General features: G+C 41.5%; 1 protein-coding gene across 1 annotated transcript in view; it reads left to right on the plus strand.

Annotated features, from left to right (window-relative positions):
* The window catches only part of itpk1a (inositol-tetrakisphosphate 1-kinase a), a 204,864-nt gene extending 192,133 nt beyond the window's left edge, over window positions 1-12,731 (plus strand). The window contains exons 8-11 of the mRNA XM_086002795.1: window positions 1,146-1,311; window positions 1,886-1,953; window positions 3,807-3,969; window positions 9,851-12,731. Of these exons, the coding sequence (XP_085858921.1) occupies window positions 1,146-1,311; window positions 1,886-1,953; window positions 3,807-3,969; window positions 9,851-10,167 (714 nt within the window). The 3' untranslated portion in view covers window positions 10,168-12,731. The remainder of the gene's footprint in view (window positions 1-1,145; window positions 1,312-1,885; window positions 1,954-3,806; window positions 3,970-9,850) is intronic.
* Window positions 12,732-18,618: the final 5,887 nt, after the last annotated feature.

Below are 18,618 nucleotides of genomic sequence, written 5' to 3' on the forward strand. Positions count from 1 at the left end.
CACGGGGAAAATAAGTCTCCTGGGAAGGCTGCTGGTGGTTTATCTGCCTCTATCTACTTTGTTATTTGGCATAAATTTGTAGAAAGATCATACTTGCAAGCAGTTAAGTGGTTCTTTTCTGAAAATATACATTTTAGAAATCTGAAGAAAATTCACCTTTCAACAAACGTGTGGTTTGGCAGAAATGGGCAAAGGGACTATTCAGCTTTCAATTGTTTAGATCATCTGCCCTGATCTTGTGCTACATCCCATTCGCAGGCTTCGATTTCTGAAAGCAGGCTCTGCCCAGGTTACCAGTCAAAGATAGTGAGTGAGGGAGGAGGACGCTAAAAACCCATATAGGAGAGAGAACCTTTCCACCCAAAAATAGAAAATGTGCATTAGAAAGACGCAAAATATTAATCCTTGTATGTGTACCTATTTGTGTGTCCGCTGTGGCTCAGTGGGTAGCACTCTCGCCTCTGAGTCAGGAGATCATGGGTTCAAGCCCACTCCAGAGACTTGAGCACATAATCTAGACTGACAATCCAGTATAGTGCTGAGGGAGTGCTGCACTGTCGGATGGGTCGTCTTTCAGATGAAACGTTAAACTGAGGCCCCGTCTGCCCCTCAGTTGGACGTGAAAAATCCCGTGGAGCTATTTGAGGAAGAGCAGGGGTGGGGTTCACCTGGCCAATACTTACCCTCAGCCAACATCACGAAAACAGATTCATCTGGTTTATTTATCTCATTGTTGATTGTGGGAGCTTGTGGTGTGAAAATTTGGTGTTTCCCTACATTACAACAGTGACGACCCTTCAGAAGTTCCTCATTGGCTGTGAAGCAGTTTGAGACGTGCTGGGGATGGTGAAAGGCGCTGTATAAATGCAAGTTATTTTTTTCCTAATTATGAACCATGACTTTTTATTAATAAGAAACTCAGGCAAAAGGCTAAAACCAAAAGTGTAAGATATAACCAAGGTTGAGAACAGATAAGATGCATCCAGAAATGGTGCTTAGGTGATGGTAATTAATAAAAGCTTGAAGATTGTAAGAAGTAGGAAGGACTGAGAAAGGTACAAAGGTCCATAGATTTGAGATCTGGAGAAAGATTGAGTTAAGAGTAGCAGATGGTCCATATGATAACAGACTATTTGTCTCCACAGATGGCAATTATTTTCAGTGAAGATGGTTTGAAAGACGTAAAGCCCCAGTGTGTGATCCAGAGCTTTATAAACCACAATGCAGTTCTCTACAAAGTGTTTGTTGTTGGAGAGGCGTACACCGTGGTTGAGCGGCCGTCACTGAAGAACTTCTCTGCTGGCGTTTCAGGTTGGTTACCGGAGAGATCTGGCCCGCAGTTCCCTCGAGCACGCATCGTGTTGCTCATTAGTAATTTCTCTGAACCAATTCGACTGTTGAACCTGCAGCCCCCTTAACCAAGGGCCTTGTTTTGGACTGAATTTGCTTGCGTCCTTTCCCTGATTGGGCCCGGTATCGAGTATGGAACACATCGTGCCACATTTACACCACCGAATGGACACCTCACATTAGGTGCAGGTGAATTCCAATCCATCCCTAAATTGGGAAAATTCCAGGGTAAGCATCAGGAATGCTGCATTCTCACTCTGACCTCACTCCCTCAATGTTAGAGGATAGTGTCAGGATTGCTTTCTCCTCACTCCATACTCAATCCCTCAGTGATAAATACTTTAGATGCCCTGATGCCCAGCACGGTCTGCTGGGTTAGGAGTTCAATAGATCGGCTAATAGTTTTTAAAAAATCCTGTGAAGAGATTAGAATACATTATATTCTCTCCTTTTAAAAAAATATATATACCTACAATGTACTGTCCCTTTGGTTTTGTGTAGACATTAATTTTTGTCATTTTTCTATTGCTTACAGACAGAAAAACAATATTCTTCAACAGTCACAACGTCTCAAAACCAGAGTCCTCGTCTGATTTAACAGCAGTAAGTACTAAATTTTGACCTCCTGCATTTTCTTTTGAAGTTAAACATGTCCCCCCCCTGTGCTTTCCTTTGGGGAAGTTATGTTGGTGAAAGATGACAGTGTTATTTTCTGGTTTGATTCGTACCACCGCTCCCCAGAGAATTAGTAAAATTGTTTTTATTGGAAGGAGGGGAGCGAGGGCGGGGTTTCCCTGCCGTAGTTTCCTTTCTACCTGGTGATGCAAAGGTTGACGGAACCTTCAGCCACACGGCGATTGTAAGCTCAGCTATAAAGAGGCCTCAGTGTGCTTGCGTCGTTGCCAGGACCCCCGACAATGTACAAACCCATGTGGTAGCAGCCTAGCTGGATGCAAAGGAAAGTTGGCCATTGGTATTCGGCACTGCAACAATCTAAAAGCGTCTTTTTACAATGAAGCCGGAAGCCCAAGGGACAACAGTGCTCGAAAGAGCCCTGTGGGTTTGACGTGTCATGCTTGTTTGACTTGTGAATCGCAGGCCAGGCAGTAACTATGCAAGCCTGCAGAGATCATCCAGAAAGGCTTCAACTTTTCTGATCCCTCTGCCAAACTACTGGATAAGCAATTGAATGAGTGTACGTGCTGGGTCAAGCTGCCATTCTATATAACGGCCTTTCCTGGGATTACAGGATCAGTTAAGGATTTTGCTGGAACTTGTTCTAGTGTGGAGTGGAAGCCATTCTCCATTACTGACACTGGGCTCCTCAAACCCTTTACTTAATATTATTGTTCTGACTGGTTTTGGCAGTCCGCAGGCGCATGGCAATTTGAAAGGCCTGTTTTCCACTGTCGTTTACACTGCGATCTAGAACTGGCCATTTAAAACTGACGGAAAACCTGTAGATAGACATTCGCACCAAAAATATAATGGAATTGAAAGTGGTATGGATTTTATTTTAAAAATCTGCTGTTAGTTGCTAAGGCCTTGCCAGTGAGTTCTCTTTTGAAAGATGCGGCAGGTTTCTGCTGGGGGAAAAGCAAACGACCAGGTAAGAATTAGCTCGCCTGCTGAACGGGGGTAGTTTAATTCTGGTCCAGTGTGGGTTTTGTTGCTGTGTTTATATGAACTGGTTCAGTGTCACCATTGGTGGGTTGCACTGAGACTGGGAGCCAATCACCCACATTGGGTTGTTGGAACAATCGACTGTGCTGTGCTCAGTGGCACTTAATCAGCTGAACGACAAAGAGGCCCAGAGCACTTTGAACAGTTGAGCTGTGAACTGTTTAACAGTTCTGATGTCCTGCTGAGCTATAAATTTCACTGTCCCCGATGGGGAAATCAAAAAGGTCAAATTTGGGATGTTTAAATAAGCCATTACAGGTACAAAGAAAGCCAAAAATAAAGAAGAAATTAAAATGAATATAACTTTCAATGCAAGCAACACAAGCAGTTGGTGCAGCCAAATTTTAAAACTTGCATTGTAGTTTATTCTTTTGTTTCTGATCTCAGAAAGGTTGATTACACGCATAGAAACAAAGCTCTTGATTCCAATGCTATAGATCGAGAAATACTTCTTTCAAAAGCCAGAAGTGGCCTCGTCACTGGGGTTGTACAAATTCACAACTCTGGCTAATTTCCTACAGGTTCTTTAAGCTTTGCTAATTCAACCGCTTGCTGTCTCACAAGCAGCATGGTAAAAATAGTTGCATTTCAAGATGCTTATTCAGGTGATTGATTTTTCTTGCTTAAGACACCTTCTGTTGTGTGAAAGTGTTGCATATACTTGGTTTGTAAATGTGGAATTGTGTCAGGGAAGCCTTGTGTTTTGGTTCCTGTTGACTGACCCTGAAGCCTTTGGAACCTCTCTGGTGACTGGTTGTTTGTGCTCTTTCCAGCTCGATGTGGTGGAAGGCGTCTTCAGGCCCCCAAGCGATGAAGTCATCAGAAAAATATCCAGGACGCTGCGTGAAGCACTTGGCATATCCCTGTTTGGCATTGACGTAATCATCAATAACCAGACTGGCCAGCATGCTGTCATTGATATTAATGCATTCCCAGGTAAACAGCTTGTTTTGCTCCTTTAAGAGACACATTTCTGCTTGATGCTGCAAAGTCAAGCTCCAAATCGGCAACATTCCCAGTTTACTCGCGAGTCCAGTGATTCGGCGAAGTTTTCCAAGTGCGAGTACTTCATGCGGGAAATGTGTCTTGTGTTTTTCTATGCGTTTAAATTTCCCGTGTGAAGTGGGAACAAATTGGCAAATCCTGGGATTCGTGATAGATGCATTTAAGGGGAAGCTAGATAAACACATGAGGGAGAAAGAGCTAGAAGGATATGCTGATGGGGTTAGATGAAGTAGGGTGGGAGGAGGCTCGTGTGGAGCATAAACACCGGCATAGACCTGTTAGGCCGAATGGCCTGCTTCTGTGCTGTAAATACTATGTAATACTTTGTAAGGCTGAACACTGAAGAGAGGCTTTGTGTTTCAAGTTTATATCCTTGTTGGCGAAATCATCCTTTTTTATAAGGAGAGAGAGTTCTAATAACCCAGGAAAGAAAGAGATGGCCGTGCATAAAAATTGGCAGCCTGTCTGATTCTGCTTCTATCTGCCTACAAGTAAAGTAGTTTCATATAGCTGCTGCTTGAGGATTCAATGTGGACCTATGCCTGGTAGAAAAATAAAAGTACTTGATGCACACCAACATGCAGCTAGTGTGTTTGGTATCTCTAAATTATTTTTTTTAAGAGAGGTCACCTTTTCATCCGTACAGAGGGAGACGCATCTTCGGCAATGTGAAAAATCCCTATGGATGCAGTCAGGACCAAAGCAGGCAGGCAGGATGGGACTGGCCACAATATTTTTTGTCACTTCAAATTCACGTTCAACTCTGACGTAGTTTATAATTATGCTGATAGCAAATATCTTTTTTTTCCAGCGGATTTAGAGCATACAGTGAGGACAAGGGAGAACTGAGTGACATGAGCAAATATCCAAGTTTCTTCCCTCAGTCTTAGAATTTTGTAATCATTCAGCTGAATACAATTCTCCTTTTTAAGTCTACTTCCCTCTTGACTGCAACAGCATTTTAGGATCAACCCCTGAATTCTTTTGTTTAATTAGAATTCTGAAACTGGGAGATGGTTGATGACTATCTGTTTAGAATTTTTGTCCTTGTCTTTAAAACCACTTCCGGTCTTGCCCCACCCTATCTCTGCGATCTCCTCCAGCCCTATATTCTCCCATGAGTTCACTGTTCCTCTGACTCCATCTTCTATATCCCCCACCCTCCCTTCACCCCACCATTGGCAGCCATGCCTTCAGCCACCTGGGATGTACTCTCTGAAATGCCCTCTCCAAACCTCCCTCTGCCTTTCCACCTCTCTCTCCTCCTTTAAAAATTACTTCAAAACCCCTCGTCGACCAAGCTTTTGGTCACCCCTTCTGATCTCCCCTTTCTTGCTCGACATCTGTTTTCTATCCACCTATCTGCAGAGTGCCGTTGCACATTTTTTATGCTAAAGGTGCTACATTAATACAGGTTACTGTTGTCTTTATTATTCCAGTCAATTTGATATTCAGATGGATTTTACACAAGACTTCAAAGCACTAGCTGCCTAGAAATTTGAATTAATTAATTTTAATGAATATACTTTGTGTTTAATAATGTTCCATTATTGACATAATAGAGAGACAGTGGCGAGTAAACAGAAATCTCCTTTATGAGACAATTATGATTGCACAGTTAAATTAAATAGAGTTCCCTTGTAAATTTGGGGTACAGGGAGTACAATTCTATATCTGTTGGCACTTTTATAATCAGCATGAATCCACCATGGAATAGCAGTTGATGTGACCTCTGCAGTGTTAGCTGTGGAAACATTGCATAAGCCCTGGGAAACAGAGGAAATAAACAGGCTCGAGCAGTGCAGTCATTCCTATTGTGTGCGAGCTGCCTTAATGCATTTGCATACCAGCTGAAATAATACTCTCGAGGGTGCAGCGCCAGTTCCCTGCGTGTGTGTATTTTAGCTTTTGGGTAATGCCTTTGAAAGCAGTGAGTTTGTTCCAAAATTGTTGCACAGCTCTTGTCAAAATGACAGCCTCCTGCTTTTGGGGACATGGAGTTGTTAGCAGCAAGAGATGGAATGTTACATGAGCTTGTGAGAAACTTCCGCCTACAGGCGACCCTGACTTCTTGTGACCGTTGCGTTCCAGTGGGAGATCTGAATTCCAGGCCTCAACTGAAGCAATTCCGTTCCCATCCACCTTCAGGCACAGATTTTACCGAACGCATTAACATATTTTAACTTCCCTCCATAATCCTGCGATTCAGCCCAAACATTTTTCTTTAACGTCATTAATAAGTGGTAATACCTGCAGCTGCCTCTCGATATAAGATGCTCTTTTACAGCACTATTTCAGATGTGACGTTTTTGTTTCGCTCCCAAAATTTCCAATCTTAAACTGCAACGGTTCACCCCTCAATTGTGCATCTGATGTTCAGTGCAGCAGTGGGCCTATTACATTGGATGCTAGCTGTTACAGATGCTTCATTTTGCAGTTTATTCTAGAGAATATAAATTGGTTTAAGGGGCTGAATTGAGTTTCAGAGGATGATGTTGCTTTGCACCCTGTAGGCTTTCTTGACGTTCAGTCCTACTGTCACAGAAATCCTTCGGAAACATGATGTTACCGTAAAATATGGACACACTAATGCGACCTTTCTGTGATTATCATTTTCCGCATATCATGAACTGGTCCCACTCTTGTGTATCTTTGGGCTTCACATCTACCCTGTGGAGAGCTGCAGCCCCTGAACCAGTCCTCCCAGGCACAGGAGATCTTAGTGGTTAGCGGGAATTTCATTTTTACACAACACTATGTCAGATGCTCCTTCTGTTTTTTTCAATCTCCTGCTTATAATACCCTTCACAGATGCCGCGTCATCCAGTACCAAAACAAAAGTGATTGGCAAAAGAACCAGAGGCGACAGGAGGAAAATCTTTTTCACGCAGCGAGTGGTTAGGATCTGGAATGCACTGTTTAAAGGGTGGTGGAAACAGATTCAACTGTAGCCTTCAGAAGGGAATTGGATAAATACTTGAAGGAGAAAAAAATTGCAGGGCTATGGGGAAAGAGTAGGGGAGTGAAACTAACTGGATTGCTCTTCAAAAGAGCCGGCGTGGACTCGATGGGCCGAATGGCCTCCTTCTGTGTTGTACTATTCTATGATTCTATGAAACTCAAAACACAGTTTGTCAAATTCGCCAGTATAAATCTGGCCCACAATTACAAACCCTGGTTAACGCTGACATGGTGAATACAGGAAGAAACAGCAAGTCTAAGCCTCCATTTTGAGAACCTATTTGAATATTATTTACTGTAACATTGGCCCAGAAATTCGGGCCAGAAGCTTCCCGCGGGTGCAAGCCTCTGACCTGCACTTACCTAGCGCGCCGGCCGTTGTGCTGTGGGCCCGCGTGGGATTCCGATCCTGGGCCTCCTCCAACTGCCGGCGCGCAGTGCTTGCGTATCCCAGGGGCGCAGTTAGTTCGAAGCGTCCCCTGGGATCACGTGGGCCATGGAGAGCCAATGGTAGCAGGGAATGCCCATTCATAAATTTGACAAAAAGAGCTGTCAAAACTATAAATACAAATCAGCCTCAAAACATAACTAAAACTTCAAATAATTTTTTTAAACAAACATCACATTTTTAAAATAACTATAAATTACATGAAATAACTATTTTAAAAAATAATTTAAATTTTTGAAAAAATTAATTACAGTTTCTAACGGGGCTAAAAATAAACTTACCTTTCTTTAAAGTATTTGAAAATAATAAACCTGTGGAAAAAATGTTTTAATTTTACTTAATTCACCACTTACCTTGTTATAAGCAGGCCTTGCGACTGCTTTTTAAAAGTGTAACTCCTGGAGACTTACCCTCCCGGAGAAACCTGCAAAAAAAGCGTACGGTCCAGGCGCACGCGCTGCCTTCTGGCGCACGCGTTCAACCTGTGAACCCCTTCCTTTAAGGGAACAGAAGTTCCAGTTTCCCGCGCATGCGCAGTGCATGCACAAAACGGGCACTTTCGTTGGGCCTACGCGTGAGTACCCAGCGTGTACTCACCCGTGGGGACCCGAATTTCTGGGCCATTGCTTTTTAATTTAAAAAAAATTGATTTCAGCCTTTTAATAATCATTCTTTTTCAGTTCTACTCATCAGTTAATCTGATTGGTCGAAGGAACTATTGCCATACAATGACAGAAAAATTGCACAACACTGGATTCACCCAGACACAAGATTTTTATAATAGTTTATTACCGAGCAAGATTCCAATCGGAGGGTGTAGATTGTGTCATAAATTGCTGAAAGAAAACTCAAGCTGGCCAGCTAAGATGAGAACGAGTTTGCAAAAACAGCTTAGTAAGCATTCCAAAATGCTGAACTAAGGAGAAAAAACAGGAGGAGAGATATACGGCCCCGAGCGGAGCAGGCTCAAGCTGAAAGCTCTGCGACCGCTGGGGGAGCAGAGGGAGTGGGGGGGAAGACGCATGCAATATAATAAGTGCAGATAACACTGGGTAGCTGACAGAAAACCATCCTGCAATTCCTTGCATTAGGTTGATAATAAACGTATTTTTCTTAGCTAAGTGCTATATTAGTGACGCTGATGGTTTTTCCTTCATGTGGGATGTGACCTATGATCTCATGGGTGTCAGTAGATTTTGTATAGTGAATGATGCAAACATTCAGTCCCTCCATATCATGTTTCTCCTGCATGAACAAAAAGCTCCAATAGCAATAGGATATCTCCTCCCGCCTAAAAATTACTGCACCATGTCCTTGAAAATTTTCAGTAGAATGTTGTGTAACGTTAACTTTAACCTTTCATGTTTACATATATGACATACTAAAAAAAGAAGTTCAGTAATTTAAAAAGTTAATATGGTGGGATTGGGGGCACGTGTCCCAAAAGGCAGTGCGACTTTAATTTGTCTTCTTACAAAATCTAATTCAAGCAAGACCTTTAAACCTGTCTTCAATGCGATTAAAGCCTGGATTCTGCCTGAAATACTCTGAGTACAAAAAGAGTGTTTCTATTAGGTTGAAACCAAAGGAGGACTGGCAATCGTCCAAAGTGTTTTGCATCCATTGGATGCCAACTTCCAGCTGGCTGCGGTGTGTGTAGATAGGGGAGACTTTGTTAACAATTACATTTTAGCCTTCCCCTAAAGAGTGTTCTAAGTTTTCTAAAAGTTGTTCGATTAATTGACCCCTCTCTCCAATACTTGAGTGGTGCTGCGAGCTTCATCATGGATCGACCTGCTCTGGCCTCTCCATTTTCCCCATGAGAAAAATGCGGTGTGGCTGACCTCAAGGTAGGCGGGCTGAAATCAGGAACTCATCTTATGGAGAGTAATGAAAATCTTCGATATGCCTGTCCGGAAGGCCTGGCATGGATGATGTTGTCCTGAGATAATTGTGGTAAGAATCCTATAGAGTAAAGCTCTTCAAGAAGTGCTTAACCCCAACTGTAGCAATGGCAAACCTGACAGTCTTTGAGGTTTAAATTGTGCTTGCAGCTGATGGTTACTAATCTTCAAACCTAGAGACTTCAGACCTATTCATAAATAGTGAAGTATGTCCAGACCAATTTCATATTGCAAACATTTGCTGTTGTAGAGCATAGCCAATGAATATAACATTTAGGAACAAGAAAATTATGCCCATCAAGCCAATCCTAAGCTCTTGAGTTATGTCAACAGGAGATTCCCCAAGAAGACATGGTTCAGTGTTTGTCTTGAAAGACAGGTGTGCGTAGCCTCTTGACAAATAAACATCAGTTTCTCGCATTGTCTACAAAACTTGATGCAAAAAGTTTGTATATGTGCACTTATAGCAAAACAAATGACTGGTTTGGCTTTGTTGCAGGATACGAAGGCGTTCCAGAGTTCTTCACTGAGCTGATAAACCACATTCAGGTTGTTCTGCAAGATCAAAACCCGGAATCACCTCCGTTCAACCAGAATGGAAAGGCGGCTGAGCAGGCCACAAGCATTTGTGGGGACCGGGCCTGTTCCGCTGCCTCAGGCTTTGTGAACATGGCAACAAAAGATACGTGGCTTGTGGAAGATGACCCGAGCAATAGCAAGAGGTTGCAGCACCAACGACTAAGTTGCAATTCTGCTTTGCCACCCAACTTTCAGAACTGTGTTGCTCCCATGGCAACTAAGGCTTCCTCGCAATAACCACTGAGAACACTGGACCAAACTCAATCTTTAATGGGGATCAATATGAACCACTTTCTTAAAATCAATGGAACAATTTGTGTTTTGTTTGAATGACTTCACAGACTGATGCAAAGACTGGAGCACAGACAGTAACGAAAGGGTGTTGAGGAGCAGTTTGCAGATCCTTTGATAAAGTGTGGATACTCAATCTAATTCTTGTTAAATTAACATTGGCAAAAATTGCTTTGGTGGGCTTTTAACCATACATGGAGCTATTACTAATGCTCTCAACAGGAATCAATCACAAGTGGCTAATTCAGTTAATCAGGAATCCTTCCTTTTGTCCTGTATATTCAGGCATTTCATCTTTCTTCCCTCTTGACACTTCACCTCAACCAGCACGCAGGACCCAAATGGTTTGCGCCCGTTTTAAAATGGTCTTGTAGTTTCCTCTTAGAAGCTGCAAGACACTGTGAGAGTTCTGTGGACTTTACAGTTTGATTTTGTTCTGTCACTCTGCAAGCATCAGGTTGAATTTTAGAACAGGACATGCTGTGGGCTTCATTTAGCGAGAGTAGTTCTCAGTGAATAAAAGTTCTGCATTTCAAATAAAATTCAGAAGTATAGGTTATGGGGGGATATTGATGTACGGTGAAGTGAGATTGTGTCCAAATAACAGCATATTTGCATGTAAGCCAGAGCAGTTAAAGGCTTATGAAAATGCACAATACAGATCGCAAGAACAGAGACATGATGATGCAGTATCCTTCGTCGTCTTATTATTTGCTGTTCAATTTAATAGTCGCCAATAATGCACTTTCATACATCTCTTCATTTGAATCAAAGGTGTGAGCAAAACTCTACAAATAGCTGTAAAGCATCATCTATTTTACACTGCGTCTATAGATTGTGATGCTTACAGCTCAAAGTTACAAATAGTCATTACTTATCCTTTAGTTCCCGTTCTTAGAAAATGTAAGAAAAGCAGCATCGAGGAAGTTGTGACATCTTTTTGCTCATTTTCCAGGCTCACAGTTTATAAGTGCTGGGTGGGTAGTGTCCCAAGTCAGCACCGAGTTCTTTCCCCATGATGAGTAGGCTTCGGTATTTAAACAGAGACTTGCGGTTTCAATACTGCTCACCAGTGAGCCTGAGTTTAGGCAGTTTTAGAATGAAATGGGAAAGGGCGGAGTCAGAGGTAGATTATTTGAGTGCTTGCTATGCTAAAGCAAAACACACAGGGGGAAGTTACCCTCTTGAAACCAAAGGTAAGTGGCCATTTTGTTTTATTAATTCACAATTTCATGCATCCACTGCTCCTTGAACTACCCTTTTTCTTAGCACAGAACAAAAATCCATATTTTTTTGATTCAAATCCAAAGTGATTATGAAGATAACTATGGAGGACACTGGTTGAGGATTTTTTTTGTGTGTCACAACGGTGTGCATTGTAATTAAGTCCTAAAGTCAAACTTTTAAGACAGTGTACCTGATAGAAAATTGCACCATTATTAGGTTAATATATTGCTTCAACCGACACTCCAGTTCACTTGATTTAGCTACTAAAGCAACTTAGGAGGGCTTTTGTTGAGATTATTGTAAAAATCTACACCTTTAGACCACCCTAACCTTCTTGCAGTCCTTAAATATAAGCCTACGCCTGGAGCCACTTGGGTGGTTATAAATGGGACTTGTTCCTGTTGGGAGTGCCATGGAAACCAGGCCTAAATATGTTTACAGCAAATTAAGTTTAGTGCACTAGATATTAGACGGCCATCTTAATGCGTCAGTGTATTTCCTCTCTTGTCTCGTTGCATGAGAAGTAACGTGAGATTGATGAGTGATTTTCTTGCTGCCTTAATGCATTGGCTAGGATGTATTGCACTGCTTCATTCTTCAATATAAACTACTGAGAGGTAATTGGGCATTTAGCAATTTTTTTTAAAAATGAGAACTTTTTTTTTGTTTTGTTTCTTGTCTAAGTTGAGATTCATTTCCGTGAGCAATATTACCAGAAGGTGGCACATTTGATATCCCATAAGTATAAGTGGCTGTGGTACCTGCAACTTAAATTGCTGCAGTTTATTACATGGATAATTTAAAAGGATTAGTTGATCTCCCGTGTCTTTGCCCATGGAAATTCAGGACAAAGCGAATTTCCCTCTGTGATGTTGTAGGAAGAAGTATGGGGATCTGCAGCTTCTGGAACTTAAGAAGCGCCATCTCATGGTAGAAGTGTGCAGCTGCAGGCACAACCATGTCACTGAATGGAGATGCCCAAATACAGAGGGCATGACTTACATAACAAATTTAATATTATAGATAGATGAACGTTTTGTCTCCCCACAGTTGGGAGGTTCATTACAAGGTCACGGTACATTAAAAAAAAACTTTTTTCCCCCCCTTCGTTTCCTCCTGGTTGTAAGTTCCCCTATTGATTCTTCTTGTGGAGAATCAGTACCAGTACTGTGACGCTTTCCTCAACTGCTGCCAGTTCAACTGGGTTTCTGTGTAGGGGTGGGGGCAATTCTGCCATTTTCCTTACCCCTATGAGAAAGCTCGTTCTGTTGCTGAGTGTGTGTATTTTGGGGGGGGGGGGGGGGCGGGGTTGCGGGGCGGGTCCGGGAACCTGGCAAAGAATTGGCAAAATTCAGCCAATAGCTAGCTTGGATGGCAGTTGGGCTGAAAACTGAATTTTGGACCTTGTGTTTTGGATGGCCAGTGTTCTATGATAGAACTCCTTCCTTAACTGCTATGTTTATAAAATATCAAACCATCCATGGTATTTTCATCAAAATAGCAAGGTAAATGCTCTAAATTTATGTACAAATAATGGTTTTACTCAAGAACGTAAATGCTGCAAAACAAGTTAGTGCTACTACAGTGAACTCATTCAGTTAAACGACTGTAGAAATATTCTTGCATGGAAGACTGGGAGCATATTTATTATGTGCCCAGTGGGGCAATTTTCTTGCTTCATACTTTTAGTTGTCCCAAACTCAGAGGTCTTTGTGGGGTAGGCCGCACCTCCCGATGTTTTAAGTTGATGTCTTTGGTGTCTTCCATTAAGAGAAGAATGTTCCTGTTTTAGTTCAACAAATTCCTGGCTTTAAAACCTGAGTTTATCTGAACCTCGGCAGTTCTTCGGACTGATTTGGACAGATTGGAGTAAATTTAATACAGTACGTCCATCCAGTTGTCATGGTGACATAACCAAATGCTTTCTGGTAATATTGTACAGTGGGAAAGTACTTGTTTAAGTTGTGCACTCTAGTGACCAGTGGAGTGTGTAGTCTATAATATGTATTTTATGTAATATATATTTTATGGCACCAGTTATCACAGTCTACACAGCTTCACCAAAATGTATTGTATATTAATTTATCCATTTTATTTTTTAATAATTGCTGCTTACGTACAACCAAAAATATTTGCTGTTCTGCTAATTTTAATGCGTGAAGAGCAACATAACTGTCTCATGTAAGTGAATGATATTTCACATTTTACAACTCAGCTAGTCCATTCAGCACTATTTAAAAAAAATAAAAATAATAATTCTGGTTCTGGGTGTTGACAAACCATTCAGAATGGTTCAATGACCAATAGTAGACCAATTGAAACACTGTAACTACGTCAGTTGTATTTGGGGATGTAAACTAACCATTTAATTATTGTGTTTCTTAAAAGGGCTTCAAAGGACCAGCCCTCTCTATACAATTCAGCCCTGACTTGGATTTTTCTAGTGTGATGATTGTGTTGTACATCTTAGCCAGAATCAGTTGTTTCAGTTCAGTATAGTTGACGGTAAGAGGAAATGTGTATATAACGTGAATCTTAAACCGTGCTTTACAGCATATTTTATTTCGTAAATGTTGCATTATTCAGGAGTATAGCTGTACATTTTCACGGTTACGAACATGACCACTTTGAGAACAGTGGTAGCTAGTGGGCCGATACAGCCTGTGGAACAGGAGGGCAAATTAGATGGGGTGGGGGGAAAAAGGAGAGACCGGCACAAGAGTCTTACTATAATATGTAAATATCACCAGAGTGCAAGCATATAGTGATAAATGAGGAAATGTGCATTACTTAGAGACAAGTGAACAAGGCAAAACCATATGTGTAAAGCAGCACTGAAGTGCTTTTATGTAAACTGTAAATTTTGTTCTCTATATAAAGTGCTTCCAGTATATAAAGTATAATCACCAAGAAATTAGCCATGATATACAGTAGCAAGAGCATTTGTAACACACTGGGGCTGGGGGGATTTGCCCTTTTCAGCATGGTTGTTCTTTCAGTTTGACTGCAAGATTAGTTTGCGATCTCATCCAGTTACACAATGGTAAAAATATTCTTTGAAGAGAATAGGAAAGACTGAGCCTGTATTTTTTTTGTCCTATTGAAAAAGGTTTTCTCTTATATTCTAGTGTGTTTGATAACTAAAATAATGCAATTAACACAGTGTTCTCTATTATTTAAAAAAAATCCAAATTGGGTTCTTGGAGCTACTCTTTAAAAAAAAAACTATAGAATAACTCCATAAAATGTAGATAACCATTTGACTCCTTAAGAGTTATGCATTGAGATATTATTGACCTATCATTATTCTGTGAGCTTCAAAAGATAACATCTCTATGTTTTTTAATGTGAATTATGCTGAACTTTGAGGTCAGCCAACATTTGAATGCTTCCCACTCGAAGCTTAAAAGCGACCTGGGTTCTGTATATAAATTTACAGTATTCTAGTTTATGGAGGTTTGAGAAGGAGCAGGGAAGGCTGGATTGAATTTGGTAATTAAAATTGATTGATTGTGGCTTATTGCAGTATTCATCACACTCCCAATGGTTCATGAATCCCAATGTTTGTGGTAAATGGAGGCCTTTTAGTTTGGCCATTCAAAGCAATAGTGTTATTGTGATGGTTGAGAAAGAGAAGTAAAGAACATCCTCTTTTTCATTTGAATATTTTCTATGTTCTGTAGTATTTTTTGGTTCTAAAAATCTGTGGGCCATTCAACCATGTGGGCCTTCACAGCCAAGCCCAATTCTTTTCTCACCTGAAGTCCTTGCATGGTCAGTAATGGGAATCCTGGCTGATTTTGTTTGTTTTCCTCAGCCCCTTTCTCGAAGACACTAAAGTCATTCCCCCTACTCACCACTCCCGCCTCACCCACTTCTCCTCACCCGCTCCCACCTCACCCACTTCTCACCTGCTCCCACCTCACCCACTTCCCTCACCCACTCCCGCCTCACCCACTTTCTCCTCACCCGCTCCTGCCTCACCCACTTTCTCCTCACCCGCTCCCTCCTCACCCACTTTCTCCTCACCCACTCCCGCCTCACCCACCTCCTACCGCACTCACCCGCTCCTGCCTCACCCACTTCCCACTCCCACCTCACCCACTCTTCCCCCCCCCACTCATCCACACTTCCCCCTTCACCACTCATCCACACTTCCCCCTTCCCCACTCATCCACACTTCCCCCTTCCCCACTCCCTCAGCATACACCAGGGACCTAACCTGAAACCTTCCTGGTGTGTATAACTCAGTCGCACAAATGGCAGTGCATTCACACGCTGAGCCATTAGGCAGGTAGAATGAATGTTTCCAGGCATTTTCTCTTTATAAGTGCACCCATGTAAATACTCTGCTGTCTTGAAATAGCCAAAGTAGCATCCCAGTCATAAATATTTGCTGAGCTACTAAAGTACTGAGTTACATATGATCTTTCAACTTTTCAGAGTCACTGGAAATCAACCCTTCAGTGACTGGAGTTCCATGTGGCTCTGTTCGATGTGTACATCTTTAATGGAAAGTAGGATTTATTCATGAGTTTGATGCATTGCTTTTACTGTCCAGATCAAGTGACTGGAAACCAGCTGTACCTGGTACTGACAGTTGTACCTGGCAATGACAATTGTAATGATTGTCCACATTTTAAAGCTACATTAGCTTGCAGTAAACATCTTGTTCTCTTTTTGTGGGTTGAATCTTTGGAACAACTTTGCTCACTATTTGGAAATAGTGAAATTCACTTTTTTCAGGTAAAGCACTTTCAAATTTTACCTTTGCCAAAGCATAACTTAGAAAATCTAATATATAGTCCAGCAGCACAAATATACCTGCAAGGATCGCTAGTGTTACTGGACAGCACACTCTGATAAACTGACACAAGTATTCAACTTTCACAAAGTCCTCATTAAACAATGAGATGACACTTTAGGATGCTGTGACTGGTAAGGGGCAAATGGCTAAGTGAGCTGTAAGTCGCCATTGCCTATCTTAATTAAAGTGGTTTCTTTCCGTTTATTACATTAAGAGTTTGTTTGAAGGCAGTTTATAATTTAATTTTGTTTTGTCTGGCCAGTAGCTTGAAGGAACTGTGACTTTAAAACTCAGTGTGTTCTTCACTGAGCAATGCCACACTTACTACACTTTGAGGGGCGGGAAGAACACTCAACAACAACTTGTATCTATATAGCGCCTTTAACATAGTAAAACCCGTCCCAAGGCGCTTCACAGGAGTATTATAAGACAAAAAATTTGACACCAAGCCACATAAGGAGAAATCAGGGCAAGTGACCAAAAGCTTGGTCAAAGAGGTAGGTTTTAAGGAGTGTCTTAAAGGAGAAAAGAGGTAGTCAGCGAGGTTTAGGCAGGGAATTCCAGAGCTTAGGGCCTAGGCAACAGAAGGCATTCCATAGAGGGAATAGTATCAATTGATTACACAAGATAAATTGGATTATTCATGGCTGACTTGCTTGACCCTTAAATTCAAGGTGTACTGTTTTTAGAAAGTTTTGGGGAAAATGTTAATCCCTTCCTTTAGTATACTGCAGCTTTCAAATCCTTGGTTAGTGTGCAGCGGTTTGTAGTTCTGATGTATTTTGTGCTCTCCTCAGAAGAAAACCATTGACTTGTTGGGCTAGCTACAGGGAACTGCTAGCCAGCTCCAAGCTGCCTTAATGAGTGATTTGTCCTATCTCCCCTCACTTTCCCTATTCAGCTTTGCCAGCAGCCACCTTATCCTCAGCTAGAAGGGACCACTTCATTGACTTCTCTACAAACATCATCCAACCCACTCCATGAATAGCATGCCATCCATGAATGGCAGCTCTTCCCAATAGGGACAGCAGAATGAATGTTGGTTGAGGCTGAGAATTGCACTTCAGTTTCCAAGTCGGGAGGATCGGGCAAGTTCCCTCCCTGTCCATTCCCCAACCTTCTGAATTAAAAAAAAATCTATAATGGAAACTTGTAATAAACTTACATACAATATGGCCTCATTTGTTCCAGTAAATTTTGTCTTATAAGTTAGAGAGAATGAAGTGCTTTCATAGAAGAGTATCTACACTAAAGGTTAGAAATTGTGCTCTTTAATGCCTTCCATTTTTACCCAAGTTTTATAGAGTACAAAACTCTTGTATTATACAGAATTTTCATTTGCAGCTTAGCAGGTGTAAAATTGTTCCATACAATATCTCAGATGGTACATGCTGACAAATCATTTGCAGTTTCAAAGATTTTGGTTCTGTTATTGAAGTAGTGTGTGCAGTAAGCAAAGTGCATCAAAACCGTGTCCTTTCAGCTTGGGTCTGGGTGCAAATTTAACACTGAAAGAGCTGCTAAGGGTCCCAAGTGAAATGAGCATGGGGCAGTCTAATACAGTTGACAGGCGATATCGGGCTACAGCACTAAACTCTACTCGCACTTCTTAGAGGAGACGAGCATGGGAATTGGAAATGTCACAATCTGGGTTGAGATTCAGAGATGTCAGCTCAGGATAGTAGAGGACCTTTGCTCTGTATCTCACTCATGTTGGTGATGTCATTGGATGTAAAGTCGAAACAGTGTTCAGCTGCCACTCACCACAGTCATCTCTCATCCTGATATACACTCTCACAGAAAAATGTTTTCCATTAGAAGTGCGACCAGTACTTTAGTATTTTATGAGCCGCAGCTTAGAAAAGGAAGGGTGTATGCAATGTCCAGAAACTACTATCAACTTATTAATAGTTGCCTGTACATTACGCCTGTTTAATTATTTTGTCATTGTGAATGTTTTCTGTTTTGAGTATAATCAACACTTTTTTTTAAAGATCCCTAATGTTTTATTCAGCTTGTATAATTTGCTTCTTGCTGCTGAACATTGTCTAGTGTAAACTGTAGAACTGTATATGTAATTGAACATTGATGCATGTCAACAAGATCCACTACCTCTTATTTGCTCCAACGGATAGCAAATTCCTAGTGACTCACATGTTAGTGAATAGTGGCTTTTTAAATTGGTTTGTTATGAGGTGATTGAAAAGCTTGGGAAACTGGCTGAAGAAAGTCTTTGTAATGATATTTGTATTGACTGAAAATCTGCTTCTCTTCGCAGTGCAATCAGTTGGGTTTGACCAATTCCCTCACATGTGCCTTGAACCTAACCGTGCTCCTTTTCACTGTGTGCATGATCATACATT

This window comes from Somniosus microcephalus, chromosome 12 (assembly GCF_052327205.1).
Source record: "Somniosus microcephalus isolate GS21.2 chromosome 12, FLI_Smic_1.0, whole genome shotgun sequence".
Classification (NCBI taxonomy): Eukaryota; Metazoa; Chordata; class Chondrichthyes; order Squaliformes; family Somniosidae; genus Somniosus; species Somniosus microcephalus.